Source organism: Raphanus sativus, chromosome 3 (genome assembly GCF_000801105.2).
Source record: "Raphanus sativus cultivar WK10039 chromosome 3, ASM80110v3, whole genome shotgun sequence".
NCBI lineage: Eukaryota > Viridiplantae > Streptophyta > Magnoliopsida > Brassicales > Brassicaceae > Raphanus > Raphanus sativus.
In genome coordinates, this window is record NC_079513.1 from 23004902 (window position 1) to 23025355 (window position 20454).

The 20454-nt window shown below is 39.3% G+C and overlaps 6 protein-coding genes across 6 annotated transcripts; 5 read left to right on the forward strand and 1 right to left on the reverse strand.

Annotated features, from left to right (window-relative positions):
* The first annotated feature begins 1605 nt into the window (after nucleotides 1-1605).
* LOC108837547 (YTH domain-containing protein ECT2) lies at nucleotides 1606-4894 on the forward strand. Its single transcript, XM_057005155.1, has 8 exons — nucleotides 1606-1775; nucleotides 2597-2673; nucleotides 2857-3018; nucleotides 3123-3202; nucleotides 3284-3601; nucleotides 3760-4248; nucleotides 4324-4536; nucleotides 4655-4894. Exons 2-8 carry the CDS (start codon nucleotides 2619-2621, stop codon nucleotides 4892-4894), a joined length of 1557 nt encoding a protein of 518 aa, XP_056861135.1. The 5' UTR covers nucleotides 1606-1775; nucleotides 2597-2618.
* A 2554-nt stretch (nucleotides 4895-7448) lies between these two features.
* On the forward strand, nucleotides 7449-9123 carry LOC130510203 (uncharacterized). Its single transcript, XM_057006614.1, has 4 exons — nucleotides 7449-7479; nucleotides 7572-7731; nucleotides 7839-8657; nucleotides 8832-9123. The coding sequence occupies exons 1-4, from the start codon at nucleotides 7449-7451 to the stop codon at nucleotides 8941-8943; spliced, it is 1122 nt and encodes a 373-aa protein (XP_056862594.1). The 3' UTR covers nucleotides 8944-9123.
* A 416-nt stretch (nucleotides 9124-9539) lies between these two features.
* LOC108845527 (histone-binding protein MSI1) lies at nucleotides 9540-11482 on the forward strand. Its single transcript, XM_057005087.1, has 6 exons — nucleotides 9540-9962; nucleotides 10037-10363; nucleotides 10450-10602; nucleotides 10710-10834; nucleotides 10937-11032; nucleotides 11114-11482. The coding sequence occupies exons 1-6, from the start codon at nucleotides 9618-9620 to the stop codon at nucleotides 11340-11342; spliced, it is 1275 nt and encodes a 424-aa protein (XP_056861067.1). The 5' UTR covers nucleotides 9540-9617; the 3' UTR covers nucleotides 11343-11482.
* A 482-nt stretch (nucleotides 11483-11964) lies between these two features.
* On the forward strand, nucleotides 11965-13547 carry LOC108844952 (uncharacterized). Its single transcript, XM_018618238.2, has 3 exons — nucleotides 11965-12222; nucleotides 12302-12537; nucleotides 13230-13547. Exons 1-3 carry the CDS (start codon nucleotides 12007-12009, stop codon nucleotides 13426-13428), a joined length of 651 nt encoding a protein of 216 aa, XP_018473740.1. The 5' UTR covers nucleotides 11965-12006; the 3' UTR covers nucleotides 13429-13547.
* Nucleotides 13548-13626: 79 nt separating this feature from the next.
* Nucleotides 13627-14714, reverse strand: LOC108844953 (NAD(P)H-quinone oxidoreductase subunit N, chloroplastic-like). Its single transcript, XM_018618239.2, has 4 exons — nucleotides 14288-14714; nucleotides 14088-14204; nucleotides 13914-13999; nucleotides 13627-13837 (listed from the first exon to the last, which is right to left on the reverse strand). Exons 1-4 carry the CDS (start codon nucleotides 14654-14656, stop codon nucleotides 13780-13782), a joined length of 630 nt encoding a protein of 209 aa, XP_018473741.1. The 5' UTR covers nucleotides 14657-14714; the 3' UTR covers nucleotides 13627-13779.
* Nucleotides 14715-15359: 645 nt separating this feature from the next.
* Nucleotides 15360-19769, forward strand: LOC108847663 (ABC transporter B family member 25, mitochondrial). The gene is made up of 17 exons (XM_018620973.2): nucleotides 15360-16117; nucleotides 16194-16255; nucleotides 16352-16395; nucleotides 16483-16585; nucleotides 16709-16816; nucleotides 17001-17084; nucleotides 17161-17221; nucleotides 17435-17580; nucleotides 17704-17820; nucleotides 17960-18045; nucleotides 18349-18437; nucleotides 18530-18585; nucleotides 18694-18774; nucleotides 18840-18905; nucleotides 18987-19079; nucleotides 19171-19235; nucleotides 19327-19769. The coding sequence occupies exons 1-17, from the start codon at nucleotides 15463-15465 to the stop codon at nucleotides 19604-19606; spliced, it is 2196 nt and encodes a 731-aa protein (XP_018476475.1). The 5' UTR covers nucleotides 15360-15462; the 3' UTR covers nucleotides 19607-19769.
* Nucleotides 19770-20454: the final 685 nt, after the last annotated feature.

The following is a 20454-nucleotide window of genomic DNA, read 5'->3' on the forward strand; positions in this document are numbered from 1 at the left end:
GCAAGAGAGGATTTGGTGGGTTCTCTTCTCTCTCTCTCTAGTGTTAAAAATATCTCACCTTTTTCAGTGGTTTCACACCTTTTTATTTTGACTCTGTCACCGCCTCCCTTGGGAATTATTCGTCTCATTAGTCCCTAAACTGACGCCTAAACATGCGCCAAATTAGAAAAAGAAAACAAAAACAGAGCAAGTGAGAATAGCCAAACTTACTATTTTAGGTAAAAACTTTTTGTCAAAACAGATCTCTAACAGTTAATATTTTTTGTTAGGGTTTGAAGCCTGGAAGTTACACCGCTATCAGAAAAACATTTAAGCAATGAAACAATGCAAAAATCGAAACAGAGCAAAGCAGAGCAGAGGGAGGGCTTGAGCTTTGCTCTTTTGCGTAAGTGGGCTTCATAACGAGCCTAAATGAAAAGCCCATTAACATGTACTGGTCCCGAGAGATCAATGCCGGTTTGGGCCGTAGATTTGAAAACACGTGGCGAGAGTAAATCGTGGGATCCACGTCACAAAATGCGCTAACTGACCTTTCTTCTTCTTCCAGGGTACAACACATACAGATTGAAAAATGGAAACTTTCTTTCAGCTTCAAGTTCTGGAATCTAGACGGAACACACAAGGTTGTCGATTTTAAATAGAGAATAGAGGATTTTATGGTTTTGATCAAATGGCCTTGCGACAGCGTGTTCTGTATGTTTCTCTCTATTCCCTACTTTCTGTTTTACCTTGTCAATTCTACTTCGCGGTCTTCTGAGTTTGAATATCTGAAAACATAGAGCGAACTACGATTTTGTGGATCTCGGATTTTCTTCAAGACAAAACTCAGTTTCATCTTTGATCAATGTCCAATATTTGATAGCTTTAGCGGGATTGCACCATTGTTTGCGTCTGTTATAAAGCCAACGAATGCTTTGCTTCATTTTTATCATGAATAGTTTTAAGACATTTAACTGAACACTAGGGTTCTGTTCTGTATATGTGTGTGTTTTGTAGTGTTTAACAGCTGCTTCTCTTCTGATTCTTGGGAAGAAGAAAACTACAGAATGGCGGGAGTAGTTAATCAATTACAGGAGCACTTCCCTAATGCATCCTCTGTTATGTTTAATTTCCGTGAAGTGGGCACTCAGAGTGTGTTAAACTAGATGGGCTTCACACTTAAAATCAATTGGTTTTAAGTGTGAAGCCCATCTAGCTTAACATGGTAGTTTTAAGTGTGAAGCCCATCTAGCTTAACATGGTATCAGAGCCAACGATCCACAAAGTCCAACCCGATCCACATCGATCCGTGCCCAAAGCTGGCCCATCGATCCTTGCCCATAAATTCCGAGATTGACACTCAAAGAGCCATCATCTCGAGGGGGCGTATTAGACACAAAGTGTCCCACATCGAAAGTTGGAACTAATATTCACTAGTATATAAGATAGATGGATCAATTCACTTATAACCAATTGGTTTTAAGTGTGAAGCCCATCTAGCTTAACAGATGGTTGATGTCTTGTCCGAACATGGCTTAACCATAACGAACTATAAGAAGGCTGCTCATTGCTTCATGTGGAAGTCGTGCTCCATTTTCTCCGGTCAAGTGAAAGCTGGCTCTCTCTCTCTCTCTCTCGCAAAATTAACTTGCTGCTGATGCATTGCGAACGTAGGGCTTGGCCAGTTTTAACTTTCATGCTAGCTGTACTCCTTATATACTGGAAGCAGTACAGTGTCAGTTTTGAGATTTGTTCCTGTTACAAGTGAACAAGGATGGTGTCGCCCAATCTTCCAAGTATATGTTCTGGATCCTTTCTTTGTTGATGTTAAAGTCAGAGCTAAGAATACACATTCTACCAGAAAAAAAACTAAATTTACACATTTGTCCGGAACCGAAAAACCGAGAATCTTATTAATTACTTAAACCAATACTATATTTTTAGAACGAAAAACAAAATTGAAACGGAAGTGAATAAGTATATGAATTTCTATAATATAGTTTATATATTTATAAATATTAACTATATTTAGTTTTAAAAATGATCAGCAATTTAAAATTATCATTTAGATATCAAAATACCAACAAAATTCTATCCAAAAATCCAAAAATTTAAATATTTAATCTGAAAATTCGTTTTAAGGTTTTAATTCGAATTAACCAAAAACTGGAACTGAATTAAAACCAAATGACATTTAAAATTACTTCTGATATTAAATGGTTCCCAATTTTTTACTAAACCGAACAGTAAATCAAAATAATGGATCAGAAATTTTAAGAAATTATAAATATCTAAATAGGATCCGAAATTTTTAAAATTGAAAAACAAAAAACCAAAAATTTTAAGCAGAACTTATAACCGAATACCCAAAAGTAGTTAGAACTTATAAAAATGCTCGTCACTTGGATCATTTTACAAATTTACTCAACGCGCGAAATGGGAAATAAAAACCGAAACGACGCAAGTAGTTCGAATTAGAGTGATTGGTTGGGAACATTGAAACACAAACCGCCTTAAAAGAAACAAAAACGAATCCTTAAATACTGGGCCCCACACGACAGTGATGCATAGAAGTCTTTTTTAATAGAAAAACCTTTCCGATCTCTGTCTCTCACAGATCTCTCTTCCTTCTTCTTAACATGGATGATCCTCCCGCTTCTTCCAGACACCAGCGCAACCAAATCGTCTCTTCCGGTACACTCTTCCCTTCCTCTTCTCTCTCTCTCTCTCTCTCTCTCTCTCGATGAACAAAATCTCCAATTGGATACAAATCCTAGAAAGAGCCGTTAATTTACTTCAAATGTTTTTTTTTGTTTTTTTTTTGTTTTTGCTTAAAACTTCAAATGTTGGCTAATGAGATATGTTGACAATCCGCAGGGGAAAGACCACCCGTCATGCCGGACAATGGCGTTGTCCACCAGCAGATATACTCCGGAGACGAAAGGATTGTTTCTTCTTCTTCTCCCGTTGGTCCTTCTCTGTATTATAACGTCCTCCAAAATCATACCAATCTCTATCCTTACGATTGGAATGCTGCTGGTAAATATGATTCTCTTTTCTTTTCTCTCTCTTCGTATGTAATGTATAAGTAAACCCATGTTGTTGATACTGTGAGTGCTCCAATTGCATTATTGATTGTCTAGGTTATGTTCAAAGCATCAATACTTGGGATGGGTATCCTCCACTATATGCTACTTCCCCTGAAGCCCTGCATCTCCCACAGGTTTTTATGATTTTTCTTAATTATATTATTCTACTCTTTGCTACTTATTAGTCTTTGTCATCTCTTTTTGGTCTTTCTCAGGTTGTCTACAATGAAGATTCGTCTTTTATGTACCAACCTGGTTTCACTTTCAACACTTACCCTTCCGTGATGTCGGACGGCCAAATCCCAGTCTCCCCTGTGTATTACCCACAGTTCGGTGCACCTTCGGCTATGCATTTTACACACTCAGAAACTGGTGGTGACAACTTTTGTTTTGACCCAACATCTGCTTATATGATTCCTTTTGAGGGATACAGAGTAGGCAATTTATCTGCGAGTCAAGGGACCAACTCTTTAACATATTATCCTCAAACGATGGGTATACTGGGGCCATACGACCGTAATGCTTCTTCACAGGTTATTACTCTTTCTATTTTCCTCTTTTTTGTTAAAAAAATAAAATAATAATTTATGCGCTCATGTACACATTCCTTTGTTTAGGTTAGTTAGGTAAACGTTTGTTTTCAAGGCAAATTAAAGTGTCATTTAAGTGTTTTGTTGCTATCTTCTATCAGTTACCGTTACATGGGAATGGGATTGCTTCAAGCTCTTCTTTGGGAGGATATTATAACGTAGGATCTTACCAGAGTCCAAGCTCTATTGCCTCATGTTGTAGAGCTGATAGTTCAGTCAGATCAGCCTCTGACATAGGCAAACGGCGAGAAAAGGAGTACAGTTCTGTATCTACTACCATCAGTGATCTCTTTGGTATTCGAGGGCCAAGATCCTCCTCCAGCAGGGTAAATAGCAAGAACGGTACTAGACTTACCTCTTCTGCTGGTGATTCAGGACCGAACCCCAGTTTGTACAACCATCCAGATTTTGTAACGGATTATAAGAACGCCAGATTCTTTATCGTTAAGTCGTTTAGTGAAGACAATGTCCACAGAAGTGTCAAGTATAATGTCTGGGCCAGCACTCCACATGGCAACAAGAAATTAGATACTGTTTATCGAGATGCTGAGAAGATGGGCGGGAAATGTCCAATCTTTCTCTTCTTTTCGGTACGGTTTTTTGATAAATTCTCTTTTATATTAGCAATAAGAAGATTAGCTTAACCAGAGTTTTGAATGTTGCAGGTAAATGCTAGTGGACAATTCTGTGGGGTGGCTGAAATGGTTGGACCTGTAGACTTTGAAAAGGATGCTGGTTACTGGCAGCAAGGCAGGTGGAGTGGGCAGTTCCCAGTGAAATGGCATATTTTGAAAGACGTACCGAATAACCGGTTTAGTCATATTCTTTTGCAAAACAATGACAACAAGCCGGTGACTCACAGCCGAGACTCTCAGGAGGTGTGCATTTACTCCGTAAACTTGCATGTGTTGTTGTCTTATTAACGAACATTCATTTACTGCTTGTCTAGATATCAATGCCATTTAATTGATTGATGAACTGTTGTTGTTGTGACAGGTGAAGTTACGTCAGGGGATTGAGATGCTGAGAATATTCAAAGAATACGAAGCGCGCACATCAATCCTCGATGATTTTGACTACTATGATGAAAGAGAGATTCAAAAAAGAGTGGGAGAAGATGATGGAGGGAGGAAAGAAGAGACCTCTTCTGTGGAACAGTTATCAGAGCGTCTTCAAGCTGTCACAGTGGAAGATGGAAAGGAAGTGGAGAAAGGGGTCTTGAAAGAGAAGTCCTGATAATAATAATTGATTTGATGCAGCAGTAGCCAGTAGTAGGTGTAAGTAGAAAAGCATTTATTTTTGTAAACAAGGGAGGTTTTCTGTTTCTGTTCTGTTCTGTTCTGTTCTCAGAGCAACTCCAATGGTGTTACCCACCATTGGAGTCCTTAACAATATAAAACTATTTTTTTTTTTGTTTTTTACTTTTTGAATAGTGAAGGATTCTATTCTAAATTTTGTATCCAATGGTATTACCCATTATGAATCCTTAACAATAAAAAGAGAAAATGTGTCATATATTATAAATGCTATCAAAAGAGTTCGATCATAAGTTGATGAAACTTGCTCACAGTTTCATCAGAAGAGCCAACACTTGTGTTTCTTGAAAGCTTTGTGTCTTGAGGCATCATTAGATAATCAACCCAATGATGTGGACTTCCAGTGCACATGAACTCATCCACAATCCGTGACAAGGTTTCTTGTAGAACTCTTGTGGTGATTATATCCTTTAACTGCATTCTGCAATTAAAACACACACACACAAACGTGTTTTTCATTGTCCCAATAATAGATAAATATAAACAATCTAGATACAGATTTGAAACATACCCTTTAAGAACTTTACTGACAGCACTTTGCATATTTGTAATCAAACTCGGCATTGCATTGGTCACAAGAAAATCAGCACTTGATAATAACTTCTGTTCATCATCTCTATCAATGAGATCTAACTCTTCCTGAGAAAAGATCACAGGACAAGGGGCAGACAAGAACTATATCAAAGACTAAACAGCATACAAACAGTTTTAGTTCTTTTCAGTATAGAAAACAAGAAAGCTGATTCCAAAATATTAATCCAAAAATTTCATTTGCATAGTCATTACCATAACTAGACAGAGCTACTAGAAAGACAACCCAACAGGTTGTACTAGTTGGGGATGAGACGAGTAGAGCATACTGAATGCTGCTTAGAATCAAATGAGAACAGGAAAGAACATGTGCAGTGTCGATTAACAAGTAGAGAATAGGGGAACGCATACCAATCTTACAAGTATCAGGGGCATATAATCTGTCTTCACTCTCTCTCTCTCTACTGCAAGGTAGACAACAATCTCAATCAAGCCAAACAATAGAAATACAAGTAATTAATAACATCTCTGACATCAACATTCTGATACGCCAAAGCTTGATCTTTTCATCTAACCAGCCTGAGCTTTATCAGTGATTGGTCCATGTGGTAAGAAAGCCTTCCTTCTGCAACCGAAGATGAGATGAAAGCACAAGATATGTCGCAACATCATTCTGCTCACCTCTACAACTCCAGAGAGTTAGTTACAGCAACAGATTAGTACTCACTAAAACTCCCAATTGAAAAAAGGAACAAAAATAAAAAGAAAGATAGAACCTTGTATCAGAGCTAGGATTGAGCTCAGCTTCACTTGGAAGAAACTGAAACCAAGAAACATTATGTAGACCCCCCTGTGGAAGCAGTAGTAGTACAAGGTTATCAAAATCAATTCTTTTCTCCCAAAAGTGAATGGCTTTAATATGAAGAAGAAGAGGTTTAGAATCAAAGAGAAGACTTACAATTGTGAAAACATTGGTCCACATCGTTTTCTCCCACTCAAACAAACTCATTACTTTGATGAATCGTGAAGACACTATGAAGCTCGGAATCACGAGGGAAGCACGATTCCAATCATAAAGGCGGAAGAGAGGAGAATCTAATCACATAATCACGATTCTGACGATAATCACATAATCAAGAAGCTTATCAATCTAATTCTGCAGATGGCGAAAGAGAGGAGAATCTTTGGAGCCTGAGGAAATTGATGGAGGATGGAGAAGAAGAAGACCAATCACAAGTTACCAGCGCACTAAGGATCAGGTCCATAAAAGGCTTAATTAAGGACTGATCCTTAACTTGTGAAATTTTTTTATTATTATTTTAATCTTAAATGCACAAGGATTTGTGCTAAGGATTGGGTTAAATCCCCCATTGCGGATGGTACATAGATTCAATTCCTTGTACTTTTGTAGCATCACAATTACAAAAACGGCATCGTATTATTGGGGCCCTCTTAATGTGGGGACCATCATAATAAAAAGGATAAATTCGATGGGCCAGAAGAACAAGCCCATTAGTTAGGTAGCGAACCCATATAATCTATTTCTGAAAAAATTAATTACGGACGAAAAACCGAACCCTACTTTGTCGTCGTGGCCGTGTTTTTAGTGTCTCCTCTTTAAACCCCTGCAACCTTCTTGGCCTGGTTTCCGACGGTGGTGATCGATTCGTATATCTGGAGGGTAACTCTCTTATGTCTTTTTTTTTTTCATCTCGATCTAAAGCTCAGATCCTCATAAGATGAAGCTACAGAAACTGAAACTTTACTTTGATCAGTTTCTATAATAATCAACCGTAATAGTATCTTAGAAATCACAATCCCAAGTTTTATTCTCATGTTTTAGGAAACACAATCAAGTTATGGACTTGCTTGCTGCGTTGCGCTGACGAACAACAAGTGTCGCAGTCTCTATCTTCGTAAAAACGACGAGTGCGATTACAGTGATGATTCTGAAGCAGCTGAAACAGCTCACCTGTAAGTAACATTTAGCTATTGCCCTTCTCTTTTACTATATCATTTGTTTCGTTCAAGCGTCTTTAATGTTTTGTTTGCCTGCAAATTTGCAGTGTCTGCTACGCGCAGAAACAACGCTCATATTCTACGGCTTCCAAGGCTCTACAGTTCTCCTGCTACTGTTTCTCAAACTCTACCAGCTTCAACCTCCAAGCCTTCTAAAAGACTATCAAGAGATGATCGACGACTTGTGGTGGAGTCTTTTGTCTCCAAGTAAATTCTTCATTCTCCATGTCTCTTACATTTCTTTTTGTTTATTATGGCTTCTCTTTATGTATGTGGACTTGACTAGATTTGATTTGTACTGTCTTTGTATGCAGATACAGAGCTGCTAATGCTGGGAAGTTCCCTTCATTGAAAGCTACTGTCAGGGAAGTTGGAGGCGGTTATTACATCGTCAGAGATATTCTTCAAGAGCTTAAACTCAGACCAAATGCACCACCAGTCTCACAAGTCCCTGATGAGGCTTCCTCAATGAAGCAGGATCATACCATAGAGTCTTCTCATCCTAGTTCCGATGAAGTTAGTCTCCAGGGAGACAACAGTCTTGTAGAGTCCTCTCTTCCTAGTTCTGATGAAGTTAGTCCCCAGGAAGACAACAGTCTTATAGCGTCTTCTCATCCTAGTTTTGATGAAGTTAGTCTCCATGGAGACAGCAGTCTAATAGAGTCTTCTCGCTCTATTTCTGATGAAGTTAGTCTCCAGGGAGACATCAGTCTTGTAATTCCTGCGACACATGACAGAAGTGAAACCGTGACAGCTTCTCTGGACAAAGATGTTGACTGTAAATGTGATGGCAGCAGCAGCACTCATTTTCCAGAAATTCAAACGTTGAAGGTACCAGAGGAGTGTTTAAAGACTGAGGAAGAGGAGATATTGACGCACTTAAGTAGTCAAGAGCCGAAACCAGACTGTTATGAAGGAGGTGCAGCTTCTCTGGACAAAGATATTGACAGTAAATGTGATGGCAGCAGCACTCATTTTCCAGAAATTCAAACGTTGAAGGTATCAGAGGAGTGTTTAAAGAAGCCAGAGATTGAGGAAGAGGAAACATTGACGCAGATACCTAGTCAAGAGCCGAGAGCAGACCATATTGAAGGACGTGCAGCTTCAGCCAATGTTTTTCCTACTGAGACCAGGTATCTTGTGCGGTCTCTCCCTAGCTGGTTGGATACTTATATTATATACAGAATAACTTAGTTCATTCGATGGGTTCTCTTGTTTTTGAGTAATAAAAACAAATCAATTCAAGCCGATCGTATTGGATACAGCGTCATTTTGAATACTTATGTCTGTATGTTCTTTTTTTGCAGACAAGTTCCAGAGAAAGGGGATGCTGAGGTCAAAACAGGGGAAAATTCAAGTGCTTGGAGCAATATAGTTTCATTTGCGAAAGAATTTGTTAGCTTTTGGAGGAAAGGGTAGATAAACTAGGAATCATCAAGTACGTGCAGTAGCTACTTTAGTGCAGAAACATAAGAAACGTTTATTTCCTTTTGACCATTTTTGTAGAGAGAGGCTTATATGTTTGGTGGTAGACTATTTTGTGAAAAAGTCGGTTCTACAAGGTCACAATACCAAAGAAATACACAAAATTTGATCTTATAGTATTTTTTATATATGTCTCAATAACTGTTATACGAAACCCATATGTATTGACTCCTGAAATGCAATGGTACTATGGTAGATTGGTAGTAGTACAATCCCACACCTAACAGCTGGAGCACCAAGTGAGACGTCTAATACTCGATAAATTGTACATGAGTCGTGATGGGTTACATTCAAATGCCAATCCTCTGATTCTCAGAAAGATCTCTAAAGCAACAAAATAGATAAAGGTCATAGATTAAAAAAATAAGACAAGACGAAGATAGGCATGAAGCTACGTGCTTGTACTCCAACACACCGACTCCTCAGTGCAAGATGCTAGTCTACTCACTGGGCCTTTCGTGGGCCTTAAATGGATCTTTTTTATAAAACCGTTAAGTCTCTTCTTTAAATGACAAGACAATAATAGAAGCTTTGTAGTCACCAACAAATTTACACAGACAAGAAGAGAAGAGAACCGATCTCTTTGTGTTCTCTAGGGTTTTGCCGGAATGGGGAAAGACGAAGAGGAAATGCGAGGGGAGATCGAGGAGCGACTAATCAACGAAGAGTACAAGATCTGGAAGAAGAACACCCCTTTCCTCTACGATCTCGTCATCACTCACGCTCTCGAGTGGCCTTCCCTCACCGTCGAGTGGCTCCCCGACCGCGACGAGCCTCCCGGCAAAGACTACTCCGTCCAGAAGATGATTCTCGGCACCCACACTTCCGAGAACGAGCCCAATTACCTCATGATAGCTCAGGTCCAGCTTCCTCTCGACGACACCGAGAGCGAGGCGCGTCAGTACGACGACGAACGGTCCGAGTTTGGTGGGTTTGGCTGCGCCACCGGAAAGGTTCGATCTTTATTGAGTTTTAAGAGTTCCGATTGAGTTGAATATTTAAAGTCGATTACTTTTTGTGTGTGTAGGTGCAAATTATTCAGCAGATAAACCATGAAGGGGAGGTGAACAGAGCTCGGTACATGCCTCAGAACCCTTTCGTGATTGCCACGAAGACGGTTAATGCGGAGGTGTATGTGTTTGATTACAGCAAGCATCCGTCTAAGCCGCCGCTTGATGGAGCTTGCAACCCTGATTTGAGGCTGAGGGGTCACAGCTCTGAGGGGTACGGCTTGTCTTGGAGTAAGTTCAAGCCGGGGCATTTGCTCAGTGGATCTGATGACGCTCAGATCTGCTTGTGGGATATTAACGCCACTCCTAAGAACAAGGTCATTGACGCTCAGCAGATCTTTAAGGTATATGCTTTGATCCATGTTACATAGACAGATATTAAGTGTGGTTCTTGTGTTTTTCCGTTACTGATTGGTTGTTTGATTTAAAGGCTCATGAAGGGGTGGTGGAAGATGTTGCGTGGCATATGAGTCATGAATATCTGTTTGGATCCGTTGGAGATGATCAGTACCTTCTTATATGGGATCTGCGTTCTCCATCTGCTAGTAAACCAATACAGTCTGTGGTTGCTCACTCCATGGAGGTGCGTTTTGCATTAAACTGACATTTTTTAAGAGCCAAAATCTGTTTGGTCCATCTTATCTCATTAGTGACCTTATCATATCTTTGTTTTGTTTTGAAATGCCTCAGGTTAACTGCTTAGCCTTCAACCCAATCAATGAGTGGGTTGTGGCAACAGGGTCGACTGATAAGACTGTTAAATTGTTCGATCTACGGAAGCTAACCAGTGCTCTTCACACATTTGACAGCCATAAGTGAGAACATTTTACTTTTGAGACATATTATCTGTGACTAAGAACTATTTAGGTCAAGTAAACGCAGCATTGCTAACTGATATTATTTACTTTGATCCCCAGAGAGGAGGTTTTCCAAGTTGGTTGGAACCCGAAGAACGAGACTATCTTAGCCTCATGTTGCCTTGGTAGAAGGCTTATGGTTTGGGACCTTAGCAGGTTTGAGCAGTTGTTGTTTTTGTCTTCTTGTGTTCCTCATGAAGCAGCAATATTAATGTGTATGAGGGTGTCTTATGACAGGATCGACGAGGAACAGACAGCAGAGGATGCAGAGGACGGTCCACCAGAGCTGCTGTTCATCCACGGTGGTCACACCAGCAAAATATCAGATTTCTCGTGGAATCCGTGTGAAGACTGGGTTATTTCCAGTGTAGCCGAGGACAACATACTCCAAATATGGCAAATGGCTGAGAACATTTATCATGACGAGGATGATGCCCCAGGGGAAGAACCAATAAAAGGTTCTTAAGCTTATTTCTAGGTTCCTATCTTATGTGACATTACTTGTCTTTTACATCACTCTGCCTTCGATCTGTTGATCTTGTTCAAGTATTTAGTGTAAGTTATGTAAAACGAGACATGAAATGAGTTTACTTTTTTTTTTTTCCACATTGCATCTGTAGAAACCAGTTTGTTTTGCAACTTACCAAAGAGAGATTACACGTTTGAATTGAAGTCTCAAAAATGATAACATCAACCTCAACTGATGGACGCTTGTCACAATTATCTTACTATAATTCTTCAAAGCCACTGGACAGGCTCAGATCAACCCGGTCTTTGTCTAGATGAAGTTTCTGTTTACAAAACACCACCCACCGTAAGACATTCATAAACTCCAAGCTAGCAATGTGATCAAAAGTCACTACCTTTACGAGGCAAGACGTGAACTGAGGACCATCCTAAGCCGTTGTCAAGAAACCAGAGTTGCAAGGTTTTATTAGTAGCAAAGAGCGAGGCAATCATTCCAATACCACCACATTTTTGAGCCACCTTTACTAATTGGGCCTTTACTGGCATATGTTGAAGTCTCAGGCCCAAGAAACTTGATCAATTATGGGAAAGAGAGTGGATAAAAGATAAGATTTTTAAGCAGATTCTTATTATTAGTCCTCGATCAACGACTCTAATCAGCAATGTGGAGCATCAACGGAGCATTGTGCGTGGCGGTGCCTACCGCCTCCGCATTTCGACCAAAACCCTTCCTCGTCTTCTCTAACCTTCTTCCCCAGCAAACGAAGAAGCTCCATCTCTGTCCTCCACAGCCTCCGGCCCTATCATCACATTTCTCCTCCTCTTCTTTCAAAACCGCTGCTACTTCAGTTCAACAACAGTCTGATAATAATAAAAAGGTTTCTCTTTTACACTCTCTTCTTCTTCTCGACACAGTCAAACCAAACCGCTTACTCTTTTATGGATACCTTGGTGCAGGGAGAGAAGAGCACTAAGTACTACTTCCTTGTTGCAAACGCCAAGTTCATGCTTGACGAAGAGGAACACTCTCAGGAGCAACTGTTTGAACGTCTGAGATACTACGGAGAGCGTGACAAAGAGCAAGACTTCTGGCTCGTCGTTGAGCCTAAGTTCCTCGACAAGTTCCCCGGACTCACTCAAAGACTCAGTCGTCCTGCCGTCGCTCTTGTTTCCACCAATGGTCCCTGGATCACGTAAGAGATTCATTCAAAAAAAAAAAGGATCACGTAAGAGACTCTTGTACTCCTCACGGGTGCGGTGGTTGCGGTTTCAAGCGTTTTCCAGAGATTTGTACGATTGGTACAGCGGTTAGAAATTGTTGCTTTTGCGGAACTCTTATGACTGGTAAACTACCAATCGCACCATCGGTTAAATAATAAATTAACAATATTTATATTTTATATAATTATAAAAGTATTAAAAATTATAATAATATAATAAATATAAAATTTATATTTATAAAATGATATTATTAAATTTTAAAATTTATAGAAAATATTTTGGTTTTAAATTTTTATGATATAAATTAAAATATAATATGTATACATTTTATCATTTCTATTATTTCAATTTAAAAAAATTATTGGATATTTTTAGTATTATTTTTATTTATTTTGTTTTTAAAAAAAATAATTTATCCTCCCGCAACCGTCCACAACTGCAAACGCTAGCTGGAACCAGCTTTTGATTTTAAGAGGTTCGGAGCGGTTTGAAGCGATTTGTAGCGTTTTCTGTGATTGTTTCGAAACACCAACAACCGCTGCGAACCGCAAAAGCTGCGTTTGCGGGTGGTAGCAGGGAAACCAGTCATGTCATAAGTCTATCTCTTTACAGAGTTACATCCTTTCTTCCACTCTCCCACTTATGTTTGTGTTATATTGGTCAGGTTTATGAAGTTGAGATTGGATCGAGTTCTAGCTGATTCCTTTGAAGCTACCTCTCTGGATGAAGTATTGGCCTCCAGTTCCAGTCCCACCACTCTAGAGTTCGATAAGCCTGAGAATTGGGTGGCGCCATACCCAAAGTATGAACCTGGATGGTGGGACACCTTCTTGCCCAAAGCAAAACAAGAATCTCTGGCATAGATCTTTGTCTTATTTTTTTTCGGTCAGTTTCCAAATCCATTCTAGTTTGTATTACTGATAGCTTCTTTGTGTTACCTTGTACTCCAAGTATGTTTGTAACTCAGTTGAGTTTGATCTTAGGTCTTGTCTTTATATCCCTAACTCTTTGATCGCTTTTGTCCCCATCAACCTTTCTAATTCATTTATGACAAATCAAAGTGGAGATTATACTTTTAAGACTATCATGTGACACGCACAAATTTCAAATTTTACAATGTGATTGATATTACTACACTTGAAGGAGATCATTTTCATGAAAACCTGAGAACTATACATGGTAAGATCTCCATTGGCGTCTGATAGTTCATTAAGTTACTCTTGTGCGGCTAGTTCTGCAATTTCTGCAAGGGGCTTCCACATGAACTTTCTCCTGCAAGGTGATCATATGAGTAAATAATGGTCATGCAACTTGCAACTATAGATGACTGGGGATGATATATGCTTACCAGTTGCCACATTCAGCAACAACCCTGACATTAGGACGGAGAGAAGGAAGCAAAGCGAGAAACTGGAGTTCAGACTTTGAGAGGACCTGAGTTGTTTGATGATATACTGAAAGGTAAGAAGATGTAGCAGCACAGATTAAATCAGATATGAGAGTCAGAGTAACAACACAAAACCTTTGCTTCAATGACCCAGACGACAAGTCCCTTGGCATTAGGTGGAAGAGCTGAGAGTCTGTAGTCAACTTCTGGTGGATAGTACCACCTTGCTATTGGTTGTTTCCCAAGGTGAGCCTAGTAGAAGTTAGAATTGGTTCAGATACTTAAAACATATCGAAACAAGAAGATAATAGATAGGAGGAGACAAACAGACATACAGGGCAAACAGGGTAGGGGTTAAGGAGTGTGGTCTCAGGATCACCAAGTCCTCGAGCTGAGATGTCAAGAAAGTAGTAGCCCTGTTCTTTGAGACGGTTAAGATACCGACCTTCGTAGCCACCCTCGTGAGGAGTGTAGATGGCTATTGACTTGTGCTTTTCCACGTCCTCAAGCCAACGACCGATGTCTGGCTTCACCAGGTCTCCTCCGATGAAGTCAACGAGGCTGCACCTCACGCCACCGCTTCTTCTCTTCCTTCTAGTAATAATACTCACGGAAAAGGGACTAACTGTTTTGCTCTTATTCACTTGCGAGGCTCCGAGACACGGTGGTGCCACGCGTTGAATGCATACTGCATGGCTTGCCATCTCCTTGGTACCAGTGGTATGTTTGAGTGGCGCGTAATAACCATTGCTTGATGAGGACGATGAGATGATGAAAGAATGGTGGAGAAATGATGACACACATGACAAGGTGATAGACCTTAATGGGCTTCTCAACTATTAGGCTTTTGATTCTTAGGCCCATTTTTCATGAATGGTCAGCTAAGTTTGGGTGTGAGTAGAGTAGGTGTGAGCATCATGATGTATTCAGATTGGCTGTTTCAGTAATTAGAGTAAGGGAGTTTTTATGTCAAAAATAGCTTTTAAAAGGTAAATTTCAAAAATGATATATGTTTGTAGTAAAATTAGAAATATCCCAAAATATTAGACTTATGTTAATTACGGTTCAATATTTTAGATAATTTGAATAAAATATCAGAAAATTCAAATAGCAATAGTTCATATAAGGTATCAAATAATTCATATTATTTTTGATACAAATATAATAATTTTAAAATAGTTTAGTTTTAAAATATTTTTGATATTTTGTTAGAAAGAATTTATATTTATAACTTTTCATTATTTTATATTTGAAGATAATTAATATTCTGTGAATAAATATTGTATTTTATAAATTTAGGTATTTCATTAAATTTTTGATTTGGTTTAGGAAACTATGAATATAGAAATATACAAACCGTTTGGATATTTGTAAGTTTTCTATTTTCATTTTTTATTTTTTCGGTTTGGTTATTCGCTTCAAACAGCCTTAACTTAAGGTGTGAGAGAGAGAATCAGACACGAAATAAATCGCCGGAGCAAAAACTGTCTGAAACACTTTCATCAAGGGGATGTCGAGGGGATCTCGGCTCCTTAGAGCTCCTAGCCTCCTACTCCGTCACGCTTACACACGAACTCACCCAAAGCCCCCATCTTTCTCCTACCGTCTCCGCTCCGATTATCTCCTCCCCCACCATCATCATCATGGCAGCAGCTTCACCAGACGTCACTCAATCAACGCCTTCCTCTCTGATCTCTCCCCATCCCCATCCCTATCCCAATCCCAATCCCCGATTCGCTTCGTTCAACGGAGCTCCATGGTTAACAACACCCGTCTTCTCTTCTCCACTTCCCCCACTCCCAAACCCGACAAAGACGCCGACGACGATAAGCCCAAGCAGCAGACCAAGACGGTGGCGAACTCCGACATGGCTGACATGAAGATCCTCCGCACGCTCGCGGGTTACTTGTGGATGAGAGACAACCCTGAGTTCCGGTTCAGGGTCATAACCGCTTTGGGGTTTCTCGTTGGTGCTAAGGTCTTGAATGTTCAGGTTCCTTTCTTGTTCAAACTCGCTGTTGATTGGCTCGGTTCGGAGACTGGAAGTGGTGCCTCTATGTCGTCCTTTGTGGCTGCAAACCCTTCTCTTGTTGCTGCTTTCGCTACTCCTTCTACTGTTCTTATTGGATACGGCATTGCTCGGACCGGGGCTTCTGCTTTTAATGGTATAACACTCTTCTGAAATATTAGCTCTGTTACTGATTAAAAGAATGGACCTTTCTAACTCTTCCATCACTGCAGAGCTTCGTACTGCTGTTTTCTCCAAAGTGGCTCTCCGCACTATACGATCTGTTTCTAGAAAGGTATGCTCTTTGTTTGTTTTTCTCTTAGCAGCCTTGTTGGTGCGCATTCTTTGTTGTACTAATGATCCTTGTCACGTTATTGGTCCCCTGGTGTAGGTGTTCTCACATTTACATGATCTTGACCTTCGTTACCACCTGAGGTAAACTGCTCTCTCTCCTCTCCTACTCTTGTGTCTATTTCGTCACATTTCAGAAACTTTCTTACTTTGTTTGCTCTTTTGTCCCAGTCGAGAAACAGGTGGTTTGAACAGGATTATCGATCGTGGTAGCCGTGCCATTAACTTTATCCTCTCTGCTATGGTTTTCAATGTTGTTCCCACCATTTTGGAGGTAAAAAGCCGCTTGGTGCTTTATCTTGATTATCATTTTTTTGACTAATTGATATTTGGTTAATAGTGTGGATTGCTCCTTTGTCTCTAAAAACATTCGACGTAATTAATATATATCTTCCAGATAGCTATGGTATCAGGTATACTAGCATACAAGTTCGGAGCTGCGTTCGCCTGGATTACTTCTCTTTCCGTTGGAGCATATATCGCTTTCACCTTAGCTGTCACTCAGGTACTGCATATTCTTAATCATTTCCAACTATCTATGATGCAATAAATCATTCGAGCTGTGATAGGTCAGAAGTTCTTGTAAAAAGGATGATTTGCCTCTTTATATATTCTTCTATCTTTCATTGTCTTGTTATAAGCATTTCTGGTGTTAGATGTTATGCTCATGTTTCATTTGTTTTATCCAGTGGCGAACCAAGTTTAGAAAGGCTATGAACAAAGCTGATAATGATGCTAGCACTAGGGCCATTGATTCTCTGATAAATTATGAGGTAAATTTTCATTCTTTTTTGTGACAGTAATATCCGCTTGAATAACAGTTTTGACAGAACCTCTGTTTCGTTTCAGACGGTTAAGTATTTTAACAATGAAGGTTATGAGGCTGAAAAGTATGACCAGTTCCTGAAAAGTAAGTAACTGTTCTAGCATGATAAACAGATATATCTTAGTAAAGTATGCTAGCAACAAACAAGAAATTATCAGATAGGAATGCGCTATTATTGACTGATTTGCATGTTTGTGTAGTCATTCTTTCCACTAGCAAGAAAACGTATTGATGCTTTATCATGATATACCATTGATCAGTCCATTTACCTTGTGATGATTCTGCTGCTTTTATCAGGATATGAAGATGCTGCCCTCCAAACTCAAAGAAGTCTTGCTTTCTTAAACTTTGGGCAAAGTATCATATTTAGTACTGCTCTTTCAACAGCAATGGTGTTGTGCTCTCAGGGTATCATGAACGGCCAGATGACAGTCGGTGACTTGGTCAGTGCCCTCCTTCAGTTTTGCCTCTCCACTGACATTTTATGTTTCTTTTTAAGTTCCTTATACATTTTTTCGGCACAAATTGTCTTCTAATAAGCTTTTTCCCATGTTTGGGCGTTGCAGGTTATGGTGAATGGACTTCTCTTTCAGTTGTCCCTTCCTCTAAACTTCTTGGGTAGCGTTTACCGTGAAACTATTCAGAGCCTTATAGATATGAAATCAATGTTCCAGTTGTTAGAGGTATATGAGGATGTTACAAGTGTTGATTCACCTTTTTTATGCTAATGCTTTAGTTAAGAAGTGATATTCAGATGCATGTTGTTTTAGTATGGACCCCTGGCATGTTGAATTAATAATTTGGTATTCTCTTGCTGCTCAGGAAAAATCTGACATCAGGGATATAGATGACGCAAAGCCTCTTGCTCTGAAAGGTGGAAACATTGAGTTTGAAAATGTACACTTCAGGTAGGTGTTGTCTTTTAGTGGAACATTACTGTCTCTCATACTAATCATAAATGCTTGTTACCACTAGCTCTATATTCCTAAGCTGTCCTAGGCAACAGCCATGGACACAACGACTATGGTAGTTACAGAAGAATCAAAACACATGAACACAAACACTAATCAATATAAGGACAACTTGTACAAATATAGAGTTTATCAAAGTGCAGGATACATGTATTGCATGATTTTGGATATCCGCTTCATGTTGTGGTGAATACTCATGTCTGTTGCCACATAATCATTCCTTTTTTTTCTACGTTACAGTTACCTTCCAGAGAGGAAAATATTAGATGGAATTTCATTTGTCGTACCGGCAGGAAAGAGTGTGGCAATTGTTGGTACTAGCGGGAGCGGTAATACCTAAAACTTCTTTTGTTTCAGCATCTAAATGTAAAATTCATTTTGTTATAGCATTGCAAAATCTCATGCTTTTGTTTTATGGCAGGCAAGTCAACAATTCTTAGAATGCTTTTTAGATTCTTCGACACTGATTCCGGAAATGTGAGAATCTTTTTCATTTGTTCTGTGAACTATTGAGCCTCGATTGGAAGCATTGTTGCAGTAAAAGCTTGGTGTCTAGATAACTTACTATCTCATGTTGGTTAACAGATTAGGATTGACGGGCAAGATATAAAGGAAGTGAGACTAGATAGCCTCCGAAGCTCGATAGGAGTTGTGCCTCAAGATACTGTAAGTTGTTTGTGTTATCTATATTTTTCTGTTTACAACACATTGACCTCTCTACTGTATCGCAGGTGCTCTTCAATGATACAATATTTCACAACATACATTATGGACGTCTTTCAGCTACAGAAGAAGAGGTACCTGCCATCTTAATACACAGTGCAGTCGTTAAGCTAGTTATCGATAATTCTTTTGTCTAACACAGTACTTAAATCCAGGTTTATGATGCTGCTCGGCGTGCGGCAATTCATGATACCATCAGTAATTTCCCTGCTAAATATTCCACGATTGTTGGAGAAAGAGGGCTCAAGGTCAGTATATTTGAAATGTTGTAAAATAGATCTTGTGAGTCCAGTGGAAAGTTGCAGTGTAGTGACGATAGTATTGTGATGTTGTGTGCAGTTGAGTGGTGGAGAGAAACAAAGAGTGGCACTTGCTCGGGCGTTCCTGAAATCCCCTGCGATTCTGTAAGTAGTTTTGCACAAAATCAAGCATTGAAATCACTTACATGAGAACATTTGAGATGAGATTGTGAGACGGTGTAAATTTGTGGCACAGGTTGTGTGACGAGGCAACAAGTGCACTGGACAGCACAACGGAGGCAGAGATACTAAACGCGCTCAAGGCACTGGCGAGTAACAGGACATCCATCTTCATTGCCCACAGGCTGACCACAGCGATGCAGTGTGATGAGATAGTAGTACTTGAAAACGGGAAGGTGGTCGAACAGGGCCCACACGAGGTGCTGTTGGGGAAGGCAGGAAGATACGCGCAGCTGTGGACACAACAGAACAGCACTGTGGATATGATTGATGCGGCTATCAAATTGGAGGAGTGAATCCCAGATGCAAAAAAAAGAGTGTAACTGATATATATCATTGATTCTTTTACTCTTTGAGTGAATGTAGTTAATACGTTTCCCCTAAAAAGACAAAACAAAGGGAATAACAACAATAAATTATGTTGAATGACAAGTTTTGTATGGATGGTTTTCTGTTTTATTCTCAGTTTTGGTTTATAGGCGATGAACTATTATGAGTCTATGACCCCATTCGGACCAACTCACATTCATCCGGTATCACTTTATATACGTCAAGGCCTACTAGCTGCTTCACTACAACGTTTTGTTTTGTCCTTTGAACTGTCACATCAAGTAAAAACCCGCTAAGTTTCTCCACTTTGGCCTCTGGTAGTGCGTGCAATCTTTGGTTTGATTTGGCAACATGTTTTCCAAAGGCGTATGTTTTGTTCTGGAAACATCTCAATGCTCGACACTACCACCAATCTTCATCTCACTACTACATCAACCCCTCTTTTTAGCTTTCACGTCTCACATCAACATCTTACATTTCCTCTTTCCTTTTCTCCACCAAATAGGCAAATGCTAAATTGTTAATTTATTGGAGCCTAAGAGGGTGTTATTGGTTTATGTATTTTAATAGATTTGAAAATCCAATCCAAATCAAGTGTTATTGGTTCTATTATTTTAAAATCTAATTTCAAATCTAGTGTTATTGGTTTCATGATTTTAAAATAGATTTTAAAATCAAGTGTTATTCAATATCAATGATTTGTTTGAGAATTTAATTTTAATTTTGAGTTGAGTGGATTTGAGAATATTTTAAAGAGTAAAATACAAATGATCAAATATTGAGTTAAACCATTGGATTTGCATAATCGTTTTCT